The 19,496-nt window shown below is 28.5% G+C and overlaps 1 protein-coding gene across 4 annotated transcripts; it reads right to left on the bottom strand.

Moving 5' to 3' along the window:
* Window positions 1–6,870: 6,870 nt before the first annotated feature.
* Window positions 6,871–10,959, bottom strand: LOC101222024 (ethylene-responsive transcription factor RAP2-7). Of its 4 annotated transcripts, XM_004148202.3 has the most exons (10): window positions 9,847–10,953; window positions 9,584–9,609; window positions 9,392–9,422; window positions 9,210–9,297; window positions 8,930–9,075; window positions 8,653–8,697; window positions 8,440–8,540; window positions 8,240–8,367; window positions 7,976–8,089; window positions 6,871–7,484 (listed from the first exon to the last, which is right to left on the bottom strand). In XM_004148202.3, the coding sequence occupies exons 1-10, from the start codon at window positions 10,368–10,370 to the stop codon at window positions 7,194–7,196; spliced, it is 1,494 nt and encodes a 497-aa protein (XP_004148250.1). In that variant the 5' UTR covers window positions 10,371–10,953; the 3' UTR covers window positions 6,871–7,193. The 4 variants fall into 4 exon arrangements, with proteins under 4 accessions (XP_004148250.1, XP_011657226.1, XP_031743800.1 ...); XM_011658924.2 differs by lacking the exon at window positions 8,653–8,697 and having other exon boundaries at window positions 9,847–10,952; XM_031887940.1 differs by lacking the exon at window positions 6,871–7,484 and having other exon boundaries at window positions 8,193–8,367; window positions 9,847–10,957.
* Window positions 10,960–19,496: the final 8,537 nt, after the last annotated feature.

Here is a 19,496-nt window from a genome sequence, read left to right as displayed (position 1 = left end):
AAGAAGATGATCAAATGGATTGTTACCCAAATAGGAAGATGACGACGATGAGAAGGTATTTCTTTTTTAAAAATAGAGGATATCCTACGCTATATCTCGTGCGTTGGGATATCCTCTTCCGACAAATTTTTTTCAACTTCGATTCCGATGTGAACTTATGCATCGGGATATCCTTTCCTGATGTTTTTGCTATTTTTCTCAACGCTTTTGTGTGTCGAGTGATTTCCATTTTTTTGTATGTAGTAATTAGGTTTTTTTGTGACACTAGTCTTTTTTTTTATTGTTTAATTATATTTATTACAATGATGTGAGTTTAGTTTTTGAGTTTTTTTTTCTTTCAAGTTTGATTAGAAAAGCTTATTGAATTTTTCTATTCATATTTTGAATTGCATGTCAAGAATATTCAAGTAGGTTCGATCATCCTATCTTGTGGAGCGGTAGAATCTTGAATCAAAGATTTTTTTTTCTCTAAAGATCTTTGATATCAATCGGTGTGTCTAACACAATTTTTAAATATTGATATTAAGGCAATCGATGTGTCTAACCCACTTTTTAAATATTGATATTAAGGCAATCGATGTGTCTAACCCACTTTTTATAGTTGAAAATGGTTGAATTAATGAAAGTTTTTAGTGATTAAAAACTAGAGTTTCTCACCGGATAGTTTCTAATTCCAATTTGGTATAGTTTTCGTATCAAATACACATTTAAATTTAAATATTATACCTATGTAATTACAACAATAAAAAAATAAGGTGGTAAAGAAGGCAGAGGGAAAATAAGGTACTCTTTATCTCTATCTCCTTATTTAGCTTGCAATTTTTTTTTCTTTTTACTATGATCTCTCTCTCTTATATATTACATAAATTAGAAAATTTCTTCAATGTTAGAGGCAGATTGACATCTCTTAAACTAAGTCTCACTAGAGTCGTAATATCACATATAATTAATTGAGCAATCATTCAACCTAAAAATCTCTAATTCAGTATTGAATGAATACGATTAATCGTTAAAGAAATATCTTATTCACCAAGTTATATTCAAATAAAGATCGTTTTGAGAAAATGGCTACTCATACGAAAAAAAAACCTCTCTTTTTGTTTCCTTTGGGATGCAATATCTGCTTTAATGTTCAAGATAGTTGTTCAACTAAAGTTTTATCGTGAGCATTTGTTTTAGTAAGAATGTTATAGAGTTGGTTGATTAAAATATGGTATTACTTTGAATTTTTTCATTTTTGCAGTGTACAAAAACTTAATTTTTGCCTTTTTAGTATATCTTTACAAAATTGTTAAACATATTTACATTGTGTTTTTGTTGCATTCAAGTTTGATTGAGACTAAATTATAAAAGAAATTATATGATAGGGTTGGTATGACAACCCTAGAAGAGGTGAATAGAGTAATTTTTTTAATCAAATATGTTCCATTTAAATTAAGTAGATAATTTTTAAATTAAATTAATAAAAAACTTTAGTTTGTGCTACATAATTATATTGACAAAAAAAAAATGTAATAAAATATTCAATCAATTCCAAACAACAAGAACACGTAGTTAAAATTAAGTTCATAGGCAATTGAGAGAGAGTTAGAGAAGAAGACATTATAATTTTTATTGTGGTTCTTCAATCGAATTCAACATATCCACTTTTCCAAGCAACTCTTGAAATTTTATTGAAAATCGCTTTGGACTCTTTAACGGATTAGAGTCCAACTATGACTTTGCTCATTTTTCAATTTCAACATGAGTAAATTATCCGATCATTTTCATGGGTTGAAATCCAACTAAAACAATATTTTCGAAGCTTGAAATTACACGAGAAAAACTCTCTAAATAAAATAGTGTACAAATTGAGGTGACAACAATCAATCCTCGTATCACAGTAAATAAGAAGATTGTAAACTTGTGAAAAGTGAAAATAATTTTGAAGAAGATGAAGATTAAAAAGAAAGAGAATTGAGATGAAAATCAATTTTAATGGAACTATAAGTAAATTAAATTAAAGGTGGAAATTGAAAGTTTTATAATAAGTAATTCAAAATAAAATAGATAGATATATGAAAAGAAAAAACCAAGGTTAATGTCTTTAAAGTGGGAAAAGAGGATGCATGTGAATTTCTTATTCTTAGGTAATAAGTTGAATTCCAATACAAAAATTACGACTCTTTATGCATCATTATTATTTCTTACTTTTTTTTTCTCTCTTTCAATTTGACCATTTCTGTTAAAACCAAACCAAATTTACAAACAACACCTCCATGTTCACCGCTCCACTTTTAATATAACCTTTTTGTTTGAACTTTCATTTGGATGATTCAAGAGGTGTTGAAATAGTTGTTTAGAGTTATATAATTCTTGTTTGGATGACAAGCATGCCTATATTTCTTGGTTTCAATAGGTCTACTTACGAGTGTTGTTTCTATCTAAAAGTAATCAAATTATTAATGACTAAACAAAACCAACAAATAACTCCTCACATGCGAAATTATAGAAGATCTCCTTTAAGATCAAACAACTCCATCGAATTGAAGTATGATTGTATGTTGATAGCATCTAACTATTAAAATAAAAATAAATTATTAGTAAACAAAATCAAATTTCTTACCATCAAAACTTTAATTTATTAAATTAATTTGAGATTATGACTCAAAAACCAACAAATTTATAGTTTGAGTAAAAAATGGTCTTGAAGCAAAAGTTTAAAAAATAAATTTAAACATTTTAAAAATAGTTTAAAAGTACACGTAATTGTATTTGTAGATGAAAATTATTAAAATTTTGTTTAAAAAATATCAATCTCGTGATAAAATTAAAAAGTGTGAGAATATTCATGCAGAAATCCATAATTCCTTGTGATAAAAATATTAACTTTAAAAGTAAAAAAAAATATGTTAAAAGGCTCTCCTCCTACCATTAACATAGCAATCAATTTAGTATTGGACTATTAATATAAACCCAACTACTAACATACAATTTTATTAACAAATTAAAATCTTAAAATCATTTGGTCATGTTTTATTTATTATCTTTTTACTACTATAGTTCATACACTTAATTAATTAAAGTATCCAACTTTGTTTACTTATTTTAATAATAAATGTCAAAATAGTTAACATGGAGAGCAAAAGTATTAAAGAAGGGAGTTGAAAAAGATAGATAAGACGATATTAGTTGTTTATGTCCATGCAACAGTAATGATATTATTTTATTTTATCATTTTAAGTTTAAGAGTATTTTTTATACAAAATATAGTTAACAAATTTCATTCAAAACTTAAAAACTCATTTTGAAAAATTAAGGTAAGTATTTTTTTGAACTTTTGAAATTTCATGAACATTTTCATACAAAGTCCAAAGTTTAGGGATACTTTTTAAAAATTTATCTTTAATCAAAATAACAATAAAATTAATAAAATTATACAATTTAATCCTGGGATATAAATTTCAATTATGTTGGTAAATTTGGAGAGTTTTAGTTTTAAGGTTTGAATTTTGAAAATTAAATATGTAAATAATGAATAAATATTAGAAGATGTATGATTGGTAAGATTAACACAAATTAATGTGACGGTTAATAAGTAGAAATGAATGGTAAGGAAGTATGATTGGTATAGGATGTCAAGTGTGTGTATTTAGAAAAAGTTATAAAAAGAAGAATGGTTAGGTTAATGGAAGTAAAATTGGAAAGGATTAGAGTTAGGTCATAATCAAGAAAGATGGGAGATCGGGAAATGGCAGCAAACATAGTGAGTTAAATATCATTGATTTGACACTACAATGAGATTAAGCAAAAGTGGGAAAGAGACATAACCCCATCACTGTATTCAATAGTAACAATCATTGGTGTGTATATATATATACTTGGATGGATTTATTAAAAAGGTTAGATATCACCTACCTCTAGCATCTTTTATTTTTATATTTTAATATTAATTTTGTAGTGTCAAATTACATCACTTTTTTTATTATATTAAATCTTTAAAATAAATTTCAAAGTATTTAGTTCAAATCTCATCTACCAACGTAATTAAAAGATAAAATTGATTGTATTTTATTAATTTATTTGAGAATAATGGGTAGTAATGTAATTTTATAGAGAGGTTTTAGTTGTCACGGTCACACTTTTTGGCTCCACACTTTCTCCTTAGTACTAATTTCATTGAACTCACGGGGTTTTACTCCCTAATCATTTCACCTCATTTATTACCTCTTTTTTTTTCGTTTCTTTACCACTCCAACATTTGGGAACTTTGTAGTTTGTCCTTCAAAAATGGACAACTTACGCAACTTACGCAAAAAATTCACTTCCTTTAATATAAATCTAAGGTGTCCATTTCCACTCAAATAGATAGAGAAAATTTTATTCATATGACTTTCTAAAAATGGTGCTAAAGCTCAATCCTGGTGTTATTTTTTACAATTTCTTCTTACATTTTTCTATTATAATTATAAAATTTCTCTACTTTTGTTTAATTATACAGCGTGTGACTTCAAGTTTTTATTGGTTAATGTTATGTTTACAATTTTATTAATTAAATTTTTTGATTTCTTTGTTATTTTTGTAGAGTGAAAGGAGTTTTCCCAACATTAAATGTAGAGTATGCATAGTTATATATACACATATATACATTATTAGTGATTTAGTCTAATAAAAAATGGGAGACAGTGTGACATAAACAGCTATGTAAGGAAGAATAATGCATCAAATATTGTTGAAGAGAGGAAGTGCTCCAAAAGGATGCGATAAAAGTATAAAAAAATTGGTTTTATATTTATGTCTATAAGAGGAGATGATGCCACGAACAAGTGTTGCTGTCCATTCACTACTTTGGTTACCATTTTTCAAATTCATAATTTTAGTTTTCAATTATTATCATATTTTTTTTAATTAATTAAGCCAAAAAGTGCTTTTAAGATGTGGAAAGAAAAGACGACTTTCTTTAAAACAATGCTTGCTTTTAAGAGGGGAAAAATAGAGACAAATTAAGTGCATAAACAGATCTTTTTCTTAATTACACAAACTTTAGCAACATGAAAAAAAAAAAAAAAAAAGACATTAAATGAATCCAACCTTTAAAATAGATTATCTAATTAGTACTGCAAAATTAGCTAAATTCACCGTTTTAAATATTCTATAAATAAACATAATATAAATTTAGAGATATAAACTATTTGGTCTCTAAATCTCTAAATTTTAAAATATTTCTATTTTTGAGTTTTGGGTCAATTTGTTATCTATTACTCCATTCAACGTAGGTGTGAAATGAAATTTTAAATTTAATAAATATTAACACTACCGAAATCGAAAATGAAACTTAAATTTCAAAAATAATATTAAAATATTTTGAAAACTAAGGATTAAAATATTTTGAAAACTAAGGATTAAAATTAAGTCAAATCAAACTTAAGAATAAAGAAAACATTTGAAGCTAATTAGTTTGTTATTATAGTCTGAGTTCAATAACAATCCAGGTTAGGAATGCATACCATTGTAAGTCTGAATTAATGGAGTGCATAATAGTAGTTTAATATGCACAACATATAATAAACACCACACCCAAGAGATAGAGATAAAAAGATGAGTAAAAATTAATAAATACAAAAGAGAATAATGAAATAATATTTAGGAACATTTTTAAATAGTAATAAAATAGCTAAAATATGATAAAGTTATGAATTCTATCCAACGATAGAGAGTGACAAACTTCTATTATTGTATATCAATGTCATTGATAGAAGAATGCCAATATCTATCAATATTTATTTTTCATACACTCTGAAATTTTGTTATATTTTGTAAATATCATCAAATGGGTCATTTTTGACAATTTTTCTAATATTTATTATTAGAATTTTTTTAAAAAAATATAACAAACACGTAAAGTATTTACATGGTATAAAACAATTTTGAAAAAGGAAAAAATCACATGCCCACAATGTGAAATACAAAAAATACTCAATTCAACATGAGATTAATCGATAACACACCTACAAATAATTTTCTTTTAAACAATCATGTACTATCGTCTAAACGATGATTTAGATCATGTAGTTCATTTTAAAGAATAGAGAAAAAGACTTTTAAGTTTAAACGACCAGATAATAAATTCTAGACGATGATAAGAAGACTTCAAACATAAACGATGACAAAAAAGAAGTGAAGAAGTACACAACTTGTCCCGCAATATTCAAAACCAATGAGAGCATATACGAAATTTATGAGAAAAAAAAAAGTAATCTAGTTTCATCAACTTTTCTCTACAAAACATAAATATTTAAAGTTTAGTTTAATTTATGTAAATTAACCTTAGGTATTAAAAAAATGGTAAATAGGTGGATGATATTTTGATCCAAAACATTAAAATATGGTAGAATGAAGCTTAAAATGAAAATGAAAAGTAAGTATAGTCCTTATAGATTGAAATAATGGTGTAACATAAAGGATAAGAAAGAGTAAAGAGCAAATGAACATGAACCATAAGAAATAAAAAACATTATCCATGAAAACTATATATGCATATATGCATATATATGTACAAATATATTTGATTTGTAGTGAAAATCTGCACCTGTATTCATTAAAAAAAGGAAGTATATAAAATAAAGAAAAGGGGGGAATATGAAAGCACCACGTTTCCTCATTTTTGGCCGCATTTCACTGTTCGTAAACACAAGCAGTCGGTCAGACACAAAAAAAGCAAATAAATGAAACTGCAGCTGTAAGCTGTAAGTTGTAAGTGTAACAATGAACAACCATGAATCACAGTCTTAGTTCAACTGACAGTTTATAAGTTCAAAAGCTAAAAAGCTAACTAAATATATATATAAATAAAAAATGTGCCCAAATGGATGGGTTGTGTGGGGGCTTTGGTAAACTCAAGAATCTTGCTTTCAGTTCTTGTAGATAAAAGCAAAAACTTCCTATCCATACAAATAGCTATTATATATATGTATATATATTAGCACATATATATATATATATATTTTTTTTTTTCAGGTACAGAAATATTAAACATAGTATTCTTTTGTAATGAGGTATTTAGTCAGGAATCAAGCCGGAGTTCAATGCAAATCAATTATCATTACTTATAAAAGCATACAAATGAAAAAGAAGATAACCAAATGAAGCATTTCTTTTCTTTTCTCTTTTGTTTTACTATTGGTTACCCTCTAATGTAGAAGAAGAAAAAGGATTTATGGTGGTGCCTGTTGTGGGTTCAACTGGTGGTGGTGATGATACTGGGGGGAGTTGAGGGTAGAAGCTTTGGGTGTAGTGAAATGGAGGTTATGGGCGGTCGAGCCCGGACGGCACAGCGGATGGATGGCAGCCGGGAAATGGGTAGCTGAAAATGAGAATCCTGATGATGCTGCAGCAGAGAACAGTGGCACTTGGGTGGCATTAACCTGGCTATGAATTTGCCATCCCCAGTTGGGGGGAATTCCTTGGGATGAACCTAATGCAAGTCTCTTCTCTGTCACGATTTCCTGTAACCAAAAATTTAGAGTAATCACTCTTTAAATTTTATCAACACCATGTGTAATTCAGCTCCTGTTTGCTCTAACATGTGATGAAGTGTTAATGGTTTCTTACAGGTCAAATATTAGCCTCCACTAGTACTAAAGTGTATCACTATTCATTCCTCTAGTGGGTGTACAAGAATAAAGTGTGTGTATATTGTACTATGTTATCCACTAAGCTGTTCAATGATTGCTAAGGTCAAATTCTTCATCCTCTGAGCTCGACACTATGAGTGGCAAAACACATCAAGTGCTTTTCAATCACAATACTGTATGATGTACAGCAGAAACTTAAGAGGAGTCGACTATTCTTGCAATCAATTCAGTAGCCGAAAATGAAATCCAATACAATTGGTTGTACCATATTTGTTTGGGTTATCAAAATTCATCGAAATTGTAAATTAGTAGCAGAAATGTCAAGCTAAGCTCTACAATAAAATCACATCAGTGAAACTCACCTCACTGGGAAAGAAGCTAGTTTGTAAACCATTCCATAAGGGAGCATGCTCTGATGTGATTACCGGTCCTTTCATAGGTGGATCGCCAACTGCTGCATCAGCATTGCTTTCCATCTTTAACACAGACAATTCAAAATGTAATTTATAGTAGGGTTATAAAAACATCGTGTCATGTGAAAAGTGCATAAAAGAACACAAGTTTTGGAACTCTCATTACTCTATGAAAACTAGAATGTTTCAAGATATTCTTGGTTCAATGGTTACCATTGTGCTCCTCTCATTAGCATAACAAGAACCAGATTGAAACCGCAGATGCCCCTCAGAATCCTTTGGAGAGTTGTCAAGTGAGGGAGGTGAAATCCCTAAATTCAAATCGAGCATGTTCCACCCACCTATATTCGAATTTGAACACAATCAAATAACAGATCATCCATACATATGCTTTTATGATTAGATCAATATACCTTCACTGCTGCCCTCAGAAATTTTCTCTCCGTATGTGCTAGGCTCAAAATTCGTTACTGCCTCCCGCCCATTACATTTGATTGCTGCCTTGTCATAAGCCCTAATTTCCAGAAAAATACAAAAGGGAGACGGGTTGGTTGGATGCCTATTGAGGTTGAAAATTTCAGGATAATAATATCAGTTCAGGTAGAGTGAAATTTGTGCTTTAAGACCTTGCAGCTTCTACCTCGCTGTCGAATAGCCCAAGATATATATACCTGCAGCAAGGATTGTAATCTCCGTGATGAAAACACCATCCCATTTCTTCTTGAAATAGGAATCTTAGATTTTCTATTTTCCCAAGTGAGGAAATAACAAGTAATACCCATAGAGAAAAGACTTTGGTTTAACCAAAAGTCTCAGTTTGCAACATAACCTTAGTCACAAGCCTATTAAACCAAAAGATAAAAATAAAACATGCATTTCAATTTCACGAAAATGATCGCTCACTTTTTCCCAAGGAGTTGCCCCATCCTAGCTTCCCATCGGCCACATTTGTGCAGTGTCACCCCTCTATATTTGGAGCTCCCTCTTGAGAAACCAGTACTCTGGCGACGAAGTATGTGAACGAACTCTTCCTTGCTTAAATTCTTCATCTGTTCAAGAATGTTATCAAAGATAGATACAGAAGATTATTAGGAAAAAGTTGTTCTTAAACCATGCCATTCAATTGATGACGATGATATGAATTTGCTGAAAGAAAGATAAAAGCGATTGGGTTCTAGTTAACCTGTTTCAGATCATCCTCATAATCACTAAGATTGAAATTAATGTCAGCATCAACCCCTCTGAACTTGATAGCAGCTCGATCATATGCTCTAATTTTAACAAAACTTCAAAAAGTCAAACACGAATTCTATGTGCATAATAGGAGTAAGTGTGGGATTTCTCCTCCACTCATATCAAAATTACCTTGCTGCAGAATGTGCAGTGTCGAATCCACCTACAGGAACCGAAGAATTATAACTTTAGAATTTTACCCCAACAGAACATGTTCAAGAAGGTTTCCTTAAATAACAAAAATCTGAAATTGCTGTAGATAACAAATATTTCCATAAATAACATAATCAAAGACAACGAAATATTATCGAGTCAAAGTCATACCGAGATAGACTTGCTTCCCGCAGTCCCTGCACATGAACAGTTGAAAAACAAGACGTTAAGATAATTTGATATGCTAATGAAGCATACATCGGAGTGAATTAGAAATCCGATTAAACCAGGCAAATAAATTCTTATTAATTCAACAGAAGGATAAGTTAGTTTGAGTGAACGAAGAACTAATGGAATTTGACGAAAGAGGCAAAAGCAAAACAATACACGATTCAACAATTATTATTTAGAAAGTACACAATTAAATCACTCACCAGATATGAGATTCCCACCGCCCAGTCCTCCGGTAGAATGTAACGCCCCTGTACTGTGAGCTCCGAGACCTCGGTCCCCTCCTGCTCTTCTTCACCGGCTGAGGCTGAACCGGCTGAACCGTTCTCCCCTCCCCTGCCGACCCGCTTCGATCAAACGCAAGGTTGATCCAGTTCTTCCTCGATGAAGTTGACGAAGAAGAGGCGGAGTTATGCCCTTGAAGAATCCCGAAGTCAGCATTCACCGTTCCACCTATTGGAAAAAGCTCTTTCGTGACAACGTCGTTCGCGCTTCCAGCCTTCAATATCTCGAAGTTAAACGTGAAGAGCTCACCACCGGCGCGTGTGGAGCACGAGTCATCATCGCCACCATTGCTGGAGGTATCCGCATTGACAATCGAAGAATTGGAAGTTCCTGATTCATCCATTTGGTTCCCCGAACCTTGAGGAAGCTTCTCAAAGAACACAACGGAGTCCTCCTTCTGAGCCGCATCAGGCGAGTCAACATTGAGATTAAGATCAAACATCTTCTCTTAATCTCTCCCCGAAGCTTCCAATCCTAAATTCTATTCAGATTTTCCTACCACGCACCTTCACAGTCGATCCAATTCAACATTTAAGCATCGATCACCGTGTTTGATCGAACAGTACAAATCAATCGTTATCAGAAACCACCAAAAGACCAAAACAACCGATCGCACTAACAATTTGAATGTATAAAGTAAAAAACAAAATCCTAGAACACAATCAAACGAAGAAAACTACTAAAAGATCTTCATATGAAGAAACTTAAGGAATAAAGATTAAGCTAAAGAAAAAAACACAAAGTTAAAGTAAACTTCGAGCTTCTTCTATTCAGATTTCCGTAGAAAACACCGCCGTTGGCCGGTGACCGGAGTAACAGAATAGTAAAACAGAAAAGAAGCTTAGTCAAAGTGAGAATCGAGCAGGAAAAGCTCGAGAGACGGTAGCATTTGGCATTACGCCGGGGAAGGTAATCGGAACCGGAAAAATGTGAAATTATTGGGAACTATGTGATTCCACGGCGGAGAAAGATGAAAGAAGAGGATGGGACGTGTGAAGGAACATTTCAGACCCATTCTAAGAACAAGGGAATAATAATATATATAAACATTTTTTTTTAATCTCTTTTAGTGTAGACAAATTACCGCTTCATTCGGTCACCGGTGAACACTTGATATTGGCAAGGTAATAATCCTCTATTTTGCAATGCACTTCTCCGTGGTGTTTCATAGACGGGAACAGCCGTCTGTATAACTAACCAACCAATCAACACGTAGCCGTCGTGTGTTTGCCTACGCCCCCCTCCATCCTTTACTCTTTAACATCATCTTACACCGTTCATCTTTTCCCTCATTTTTACCAAAAACATATTTTCCATTCATTATTTACTTTTCTTTAAAAAAACAAAATTATGAATTAATATAATCAAATTCTATGAATTCAAACAAAAATAACATTACTCATCCACCACCATATTTATAAATATTTTGATTTATTTTGTTATTTATAAATGTTTTGATTTATTTTGTTACATTACAAAAACTACTTTTATTTAATTAAAACTCAAACATACATCTACTAACCAAATCAAACTACTATATATTGCATCATACAAGTATGAAAGTCAAGGTCATAGCACTTGATCGTGTTTGGATGACAGTTTCGGTTCAAGGTTTACGTTTTATTTTCTATTTTAATTTTTGAATAAATCTTTATATTCTTCTGATTTAGTTTTAAATTTAGTTTTTATTTCATATCTTTTTTCTTTTTTTTTTGTCTTTCTTAAAAATTCTTCTAGATTTTTAACATTAAAATATGTGTGTGTCTGTGTATATATATATAACAAACTATTTTAATAATAAGGGTATAAAAGTGTCTTCATCAAATTCTAATTAATTATTACTCTATATATATAAAAAAGAAAAGATTAATATTTGTTTTAAGATTTTAAGTCTTTCAATAGTTTGTTAAAAGAAACATAAACCCAAAAGCTTGTTTAATAATAACAACAAAAACAAATATAACTTACCCCACTTTTACACTGTAATAATATAAGTTCCTAACTCATTTGTATTTTTTTTTGTTATATTTTTTAAATAGTTTCAACTTTTTTTATCATTTATAATAAAAAAAATTGTAAAAAATTATTAAAAAATAGTAAATTTGATAAAATATTTACCATACATTACAATTTTTTTTTAGATTTTATCAATGATAGATATTGATATGATTACATAAACAAAAAGCTTATCAATTTTCTTGTATATAAAATCTACTTGTATCATTTAATTTAAAGGATAAAGGACACTCGAAGATATCACAATATGTTGACATATTAAACATGAAGTAGAAGTTAGGTATTTATTTATTAATTTTGGAAGAGCAGTTATTTAAATTTTTAATTCACACAATTGAACTGAAAAAGGACTATTAGTTTTGAAAGTTGTATTTTATTTTATTTTTAATATAAAACAAGCATTAAATGTTGTTTTTTTTAAAAAAAAGACATTAATGTATGAAATTGACGATTATGATTTCTAATTAAAAAAATATGAAATAAAGTTTTAGATTTTATTAACAATACATATTATTGATAGACTTCTAGGATTTTGTTATTAATGTTCATTATTGATATAATCTAAAATATTGCTATAATTTATAAAAAAAATTAAGCATTTTGCCATTTATAACGATTTTTCTTAAAGAAAAGAAACGGTAAATTTGTAATTAAAGAAAGATATGTTCTATAGAATAAAAAAAAACTCTGAACACCGATATGATACTTGACACAACAGCAATACTGCTTGAGTTAGTAAAAAACTTTATGGCCATAACAAGCGTTTTAGGAATAATGATAGCAAACATACTTAATAAAGAGTCATTGTGATAATATGTTAGCTGGCTTACTCGGAATTTGAACTCTCAAATATTCGATCTTTCCTCAATTTTCGGTATCGAATTGTGTGAGCCTACAATTTGCATATTTTAAAATCAAATTGAACACCCTCAATCTTATACTGGAGCCTCAACTATGACTTACATAACTTAAGAGCCATTTGAATTTGAAATATGATATTTTAGTTTCGAATTTTACCTTTTATTTCATTCAAATCTAAATAATGGCGTATTTAGGAGGTGGGTTGTTGATTCCAAATACACCCAATCACCCCTATCATGAATAGTCTATAATGTAAAATTTAGGAATTATACCCCACTTGATAACATTTATGCTAATCATTTACCTTTCTTTTGTTTCTTATTTCTTAAAAACCAGAAACACAAATTTATTTCATTGTTTCTCGTTTATTGTATTTTCCTTGATAGTTTCAATGCAACTTAGTTATATAAAATACAAAATATATAACATGCATTACTATATATATATATAAAGGCAATCACGAAAAAATTACATTATCAAATATAAGTAAATTGTACGATAGAAAATGCAAATAAATCCTCATGCAAAATTACCAATAATATTAATATCATTTAAATTCTTAATACATAGATAATATTATTTGAGGTTAAGTGAATTGTGTTAAATAATGTCAACCCAATTTACCTTATCAAAAATATTGTTCGTAAAATGACAAAGTAAACGAAATTGAGTTAATTTTTTGGATGAAATTTTTTTATATACCATCAAATTTTATCCGATTTCAAATTTATTAAAAAACAGAAACAAAAAGTTCAAAATTGAGAACTAAAGTATTATGTAAATATAGATGTGTACAATTCAAAAATTTTAAAAATAAAAATATATATTGAAAGTTTGAAATTTGAAAATTAAAAATAATTTATAAATTTAAATATAAATAATTATAATTATAATTTACATATTGCAAAATTACTAAATAAAAGTGAAGAAGTAAAATTGTCATCTCGCTGGAAGGATCAAAGCCTAAATGGGATAAATCCATTAGTGAAATATAATGATAACATGCAAATGGAAAATTACTTCTAATAATTTCTAAAATTTAGCACAAAGTTTTAAAATATTAAAAACAAGAAATGGGATAAATGAATTATCAAACAAATTTATTTATGGCTTAAAAAGTGTGAATATTATCAAACCAACCTTCAATTACTTTAATATATTCATGTTCATCCTTGCCATTTTGTATATAACACCTAGGCATATTACTTTTAACAAAGGAGTTCTTGAAAACATAACTCAATATATTAAATACTTTAAATCACAATTTCCCATATGCAAATGTAGTGAATTAAATCAAAATATTTATAAAATAAAATAAAATTTTAAACATTATTTTATTTTTTCAATACTTATAGCCAAGTTTATTATATTGTTCTTTATTATATTAGTGTCTATGATTGAACACATTTTGTTATGTTATATATATATTCTTTATTAATATTTTTAAAAATAAAGAGAACAAAACAACTAAAAGATAAAATTTATTACAATATTATTTGTGTGTGAAGTATGAATATTTTTGTTTTTGACATTTTGTGATTTACAATAATTTTTTTATATAAATATATTTAGAAAAGAAAATTACAAAAACTTTTTTGAAAAGTAATTAATGAGTACTTTCTTTAAATAGATATATTTGAAGTTTGAATATTTGAAAGAGATACATATAACACACTTCTTATCAATTTCTTTTTATTTATTCCTATTCCTTCTTTCTGCTTTAAACATTCATTTTTTAAGAAAAAAATAATCTAAATGTAGGGTCATGTTTTTAGCTTTTACATGCACTTTCTTACCTTTTTTTTTTTTTTTTTTATGATTAATTTAAAAGTTAAACATCCAATTTTATTTTTAAGTGTGTATCCTCTAATTTTATGTTTAATAAACTTCTACCAAAATTAAAATTAGTTTTTACTATTTTTGCCTATTTAAGATTTTAACTTTTTATATAATAGTTTGTGAATTAGAAAAATGAAATCGAAATGTGTGTTTGGAAGTAATCTAGAAATAAATGTTGTTCATAAATTTATTTTTGTCGAACGTTAAAAACGCACACTTGTAGTTGACAACTCTTTTTAAAATTAAAGTGTTTTTAATTTATATGAGGCTTGTTACATATGCTAAAAGTTTTTTTGTATTAATATCAAATTACTATAATTAATTTTTCAGATGGACATAGTGATTATCGGAGGAGGTGGTTTGAATTGGTGAGCAAGGGTCGCTAGAAATTGTCGAAAATAGTGACTAGAGATCATATTTGGTGGTGTACAATGATCTACTATTGGTGGATCTCCAATGGAATGTGCTAGAAAGTTGTGCCCAAAGTTTCTTAAACTACCGGGGAGATATTAAGAATGTGTTTGGATTATCTTTTTAAGTATTTAAATTTGAAAAAAATTATTTTAAAAAAACTTGAAGTATTTGGTAACTTTTTTTAATAAAAAAAATGAGATTGAAAAACAATTTATTTTAAAGAAAGCGCACGTAACCAAATTTTGAATGAAAAAATAAGTTTTAAACAAAATTATATATACATCATTTTAAAAAAAGTTATTTTTAAAAACGTTTATGTCCACAAGGCACTCTAAGCATTATATTCAAAATTCATTTTTCTAAAAGTTGGTTTTAAGTGTGTATCCAACGTCAACTTATTTTTTAAAATTTTATTTTGGTTGGTTACCAAACACTTGAATTTTTGTTAGAATGACTTATTTTTTAAATTAATCACTTGAAAATGTATTAAAATACAATTAGAATAAATACGAATTTAGAAAGTGTTTAAGAGTGGTGTTAAAATAGTTTAAGAGTGTGTTTGAAATACTTTTCTCAGTAATTAAATTAAAAAATAAGCTATTTTGAAAGAAAAAAAATCATGTTTGGCAACAACCAAGAATAGATTTTGAAAATATTTGAATTATAAAATAAGTGGGTTTATGATGAACAATAAAAACTAACTTTTAGTGAAATGAATTTTGAGTCTTTTTTTTAGGGAACATTGCATCGTATGTTAATTATTTAAAAAAAATAACTCATAGCATCTCTTTTTTATATATTATGAATATGACAAATAATTAATAGTATCAAACGATTATCAAAGAACTATTAGAAAGTTATATTCTTTTAAATTTGGTACTTTTACAATTTAAAAAATGTAGTGACATTAATCCTATTATCATAATTTTTTTTGCTATTTTTGCGAGCATCCCTTCTTTTAGTATAACAATTTTAGGGAGGAGAGATGAAATCTTCCACTTCTAGGATGGAAGGTCAAAATAATGGCCGCTAAGGTGAGCTCAATTTCACATGGATTTTGAGTGTTTAATGATTAATCTTTTTCTTACATTGTATGAGAAATTTCGGCCACCATCTCTAGTGATTGTTGTCCGTCAACATCCAACCACCACTCTCAATAACAAATTTAAGTGACTGTCGCTAGCCATCTACATGACAAATTCTTTCAATAAACAAATTTCCAGCGACAAATTCTTTTATTGGAATTTGAAAGTAATAAAAACAAACTTATTATATAACAAGTCTAACAAACTATTAAATAAAAAATACTTTCGAAAAAAAAGTTGTCTTAAACCCATGTATTTTGGTGGAGGTTTAAAATATCGAGATCTTAATTTTATGAAAGGTTTGATGCATACATTAATAAAATATAAGTTTTGAGTAATCTTTCAAAAAAAAAAAGATAAAAAAAAAGTTAAATAACAAACATTTGAAGTCTTTTCATATATATCAAAACAAACTTATTTATAAATATAGTAAAATGACAACAAAAAAACATTTGGTTATTTTTACTAAATTAAAAAAACGGAAAGTTTTATTATTTATAATAATTTATCTAAACAACAATTTTATTATTTCTAAATAAATAAACATATGTATTATTTATATTAGTGATATTTTGATTTTTTTTCTTTGTATTTCATGGACTTTTGTACGTCAATCCATCTTTAACGTCGATATCAAAACTATAGCAACATGAATAAATCGATGAAATATCACTAGGTAAATGGAAACATAATATATATAGTTTTATATTTTAATTATATTTAAAACTAATTTTGATGACCTACAAATTACATTTACAGATATAAAGTTAAAAATTAGATTAATTTTGAGTGATTACTCACAATTTGAATTTCATTCGGAAAGGAATTAAAATTCATGCATACTTACAATTAAACAATTTTTAAAAAGTAAGAACGAAATAGATACAAAATGGTAAACTCACCTTATTCATCATTTAAATTTTTTATTTTTATATAAAGTTGCTTTAAGATATAAACTTTATATTCTCAATCCAACTCATTCCAATGGTTCTAATTGGGAAAATTAGTTAAAACCAATCTTATCAAATTGTATTCTTTCTTTATATGTTAGTTTGAGAAAGTAGTATAAAACATTTCATTTTTTTATGTTTTAGTATTTGATACAGAAGAATCGAATATTTGATCTCGAAATTGAGAGTATAAACTTTATGTCTATAGTTAAATAATATACTCATTTTAACAAGTTTCTTTTACATACTCTCATAAGTCATATTAAATTTAGTTGAATAACAGAAAAGTCTTATAGAATAACAATGATGTGAGTTGACTATCTAGTGGTCGAAAAAAGAAAGTGATGTACTTTGATAAATTAAATTACACGTAGAGTAAAAAAAATTAATTTGTAGTAGTCACACATTCACCTACCTAGAATCTTCATATATCTAACTATTGAAAGATCAAACAAGTTGTTCCGTAAAATTAGTTGAAGTGTATGTATAATATCGTCTAAGCATTTTGTGTAAATCTAAGAAAGAATAGAAAGATATATATATTGTTTAGTATTTTATTTATTATGATAGGAGTTGGGAGGAATTTATGGGTGATTTTGATAAAGTAAAAAAGAGTGAAAAGTTTGTACTTTAAAAGTCTTAGACCAAATATTGTTCTTGGGGCTGTTCTAATTTCGGAAAGTTTCAACCAATCTAATCCTTTGTCCAACAAAAAATAAAAGTGTACTAATCAATTCTTTATATATATATATATATATATATATATACCTTTCTTTGGCTTCAACAACGATTATTGTTATTATGTTAGATTATATTTAAACAAATTAAATTAAAGGTTATAGTACAAATTTTATGTCAATATGAACTTAGTTTAACTGTCATTTGTATTTTCTAAGACAAGAGGTCTTGGAGTTCAAATTCTTTACCCAAGCTAGAATTTGGTTTCTCAATCACCAACCTATACGTGACTGTAGCCAAATGGTAGAGAATGCTATAAAAACCTCGTAATTTTTTTGATAATTAACTCAATAGATGTTGCGATAAGTATTAGTTACAATCAAATTTTTTATAGGAACTATTTGTGATAATTTTATTAAATTATTGGAATCAAATTTTAATTAAAATGAATGGATGAAGTTTATAATGTAATTGTTAATTACTATTGCTTGATTTGATGGAATGTGTGGAAAGTGAAAACTTAGACAATTATAATTTTCTAATGGTCTGAAAGTTAGGTTGGAATTATTTTAAAAATAATTTATCCTTAAACAGTTTAACATATATAGTTTGTCAATTTTGTTAGGAACTTTCAATATCATTGAAATCTATAATAATTGAACAAAGTAAAAAACTCTTATGACTCTCAAGTTTCAACAAAAATTAAACTTGAGCAAAATGTGTTAGCAACGTCCACTATAAAAAAAATAGGGTATCTCTCGATGTAGTCCCACATCTGCAAAAACTCAAAACAACGTCGGAGAAGGTTATCTCGACATCGACAGGTACGTCAGGAATACTTTCCCAACGTCAATGACAAGGAAGTGTTCGTTGTCAACACGTCGCGGAAGGACTTCTCTAACATGGCGTCGTAGAAGGGCTTCCCCAATGTGATGTCGTGGAAAGCCTTTCGCTTTCCGCAAGTGATTTATAACGATTGATCATATTTCTATTCTTTCTACTTTCCAATATTTCAAAAAACAAATTCAATTTAGAGATGACTTATATGATTAATCCATCAAGAGACTAAAATTGGAAGTTCGATCAATCTCTAATTAAAGAGTCAAGAAGGAGATGAATCAAAAGAAGCCCACTAAATGCTTTCATTTATTTATGTCCTTGTCATATATGGTTGATGTTGCTGATAAATTAGTCTATTTCCAAGCGTTTAATCATTTACGGAGAATGAAATTGGACAGAGGAAGAGACGGAGATGAGTGATTCAGAGAAGGGAAAGAGAGAAAGTACAAGGATTGAGAGAGGGAGATGAGCGATTCGGAGGAGGAAAACATGGAAAAAGTAAAGGAAAGGAGAGAGGGGAGTGAGGAATAGTGACGGAGGAGAAGATCGAAGTGGGAGAAGACCGACCGTCGGAAACGGAGGTGTACGGTGAGATTGTGAGGGAGAAGATCGAAGACTGAGGTGAGATGGAAGAGAAGAATCGAACACAATGAAAAGGGTGAGCGGGGCGCGAGGTGATGAAAATTGATGAGGGAGAAAGACCTAATTTTTAGATTTTATTTTATTAAATAATATATATATATTAATTCGGTTGGGTTGGGTTGACCCGAATTTTTCAACCCTCCAACTCGAAAATATTCAATTTTTTAACTGAACACAACCCACATTTTAATCTAACCGAATCCAACCCTTATAATATGGGCTTGGTAGTCTGGCTTATCTAGG

Source organism: Cucumis sativus, chromosome 6 (genome assembly GCF_000004075.3).
Source record: "Cucumis sativus cultivar 9930 chromosome 6, Cucumber_9930_V3, whole genome shotgun sequence".
NCBI classification, from domain to species: Eukaryota; Viridiplantae; Streptophyta; class Magnoliopsida; order Cucurbitales; family Cucurbitaceae; genus Cucumis; species Cucumis sativus.
Note: the sequence above shows the minus strand (reverse complement) of the source record. Positions and strands in the feature narration are given on the sequence as shown.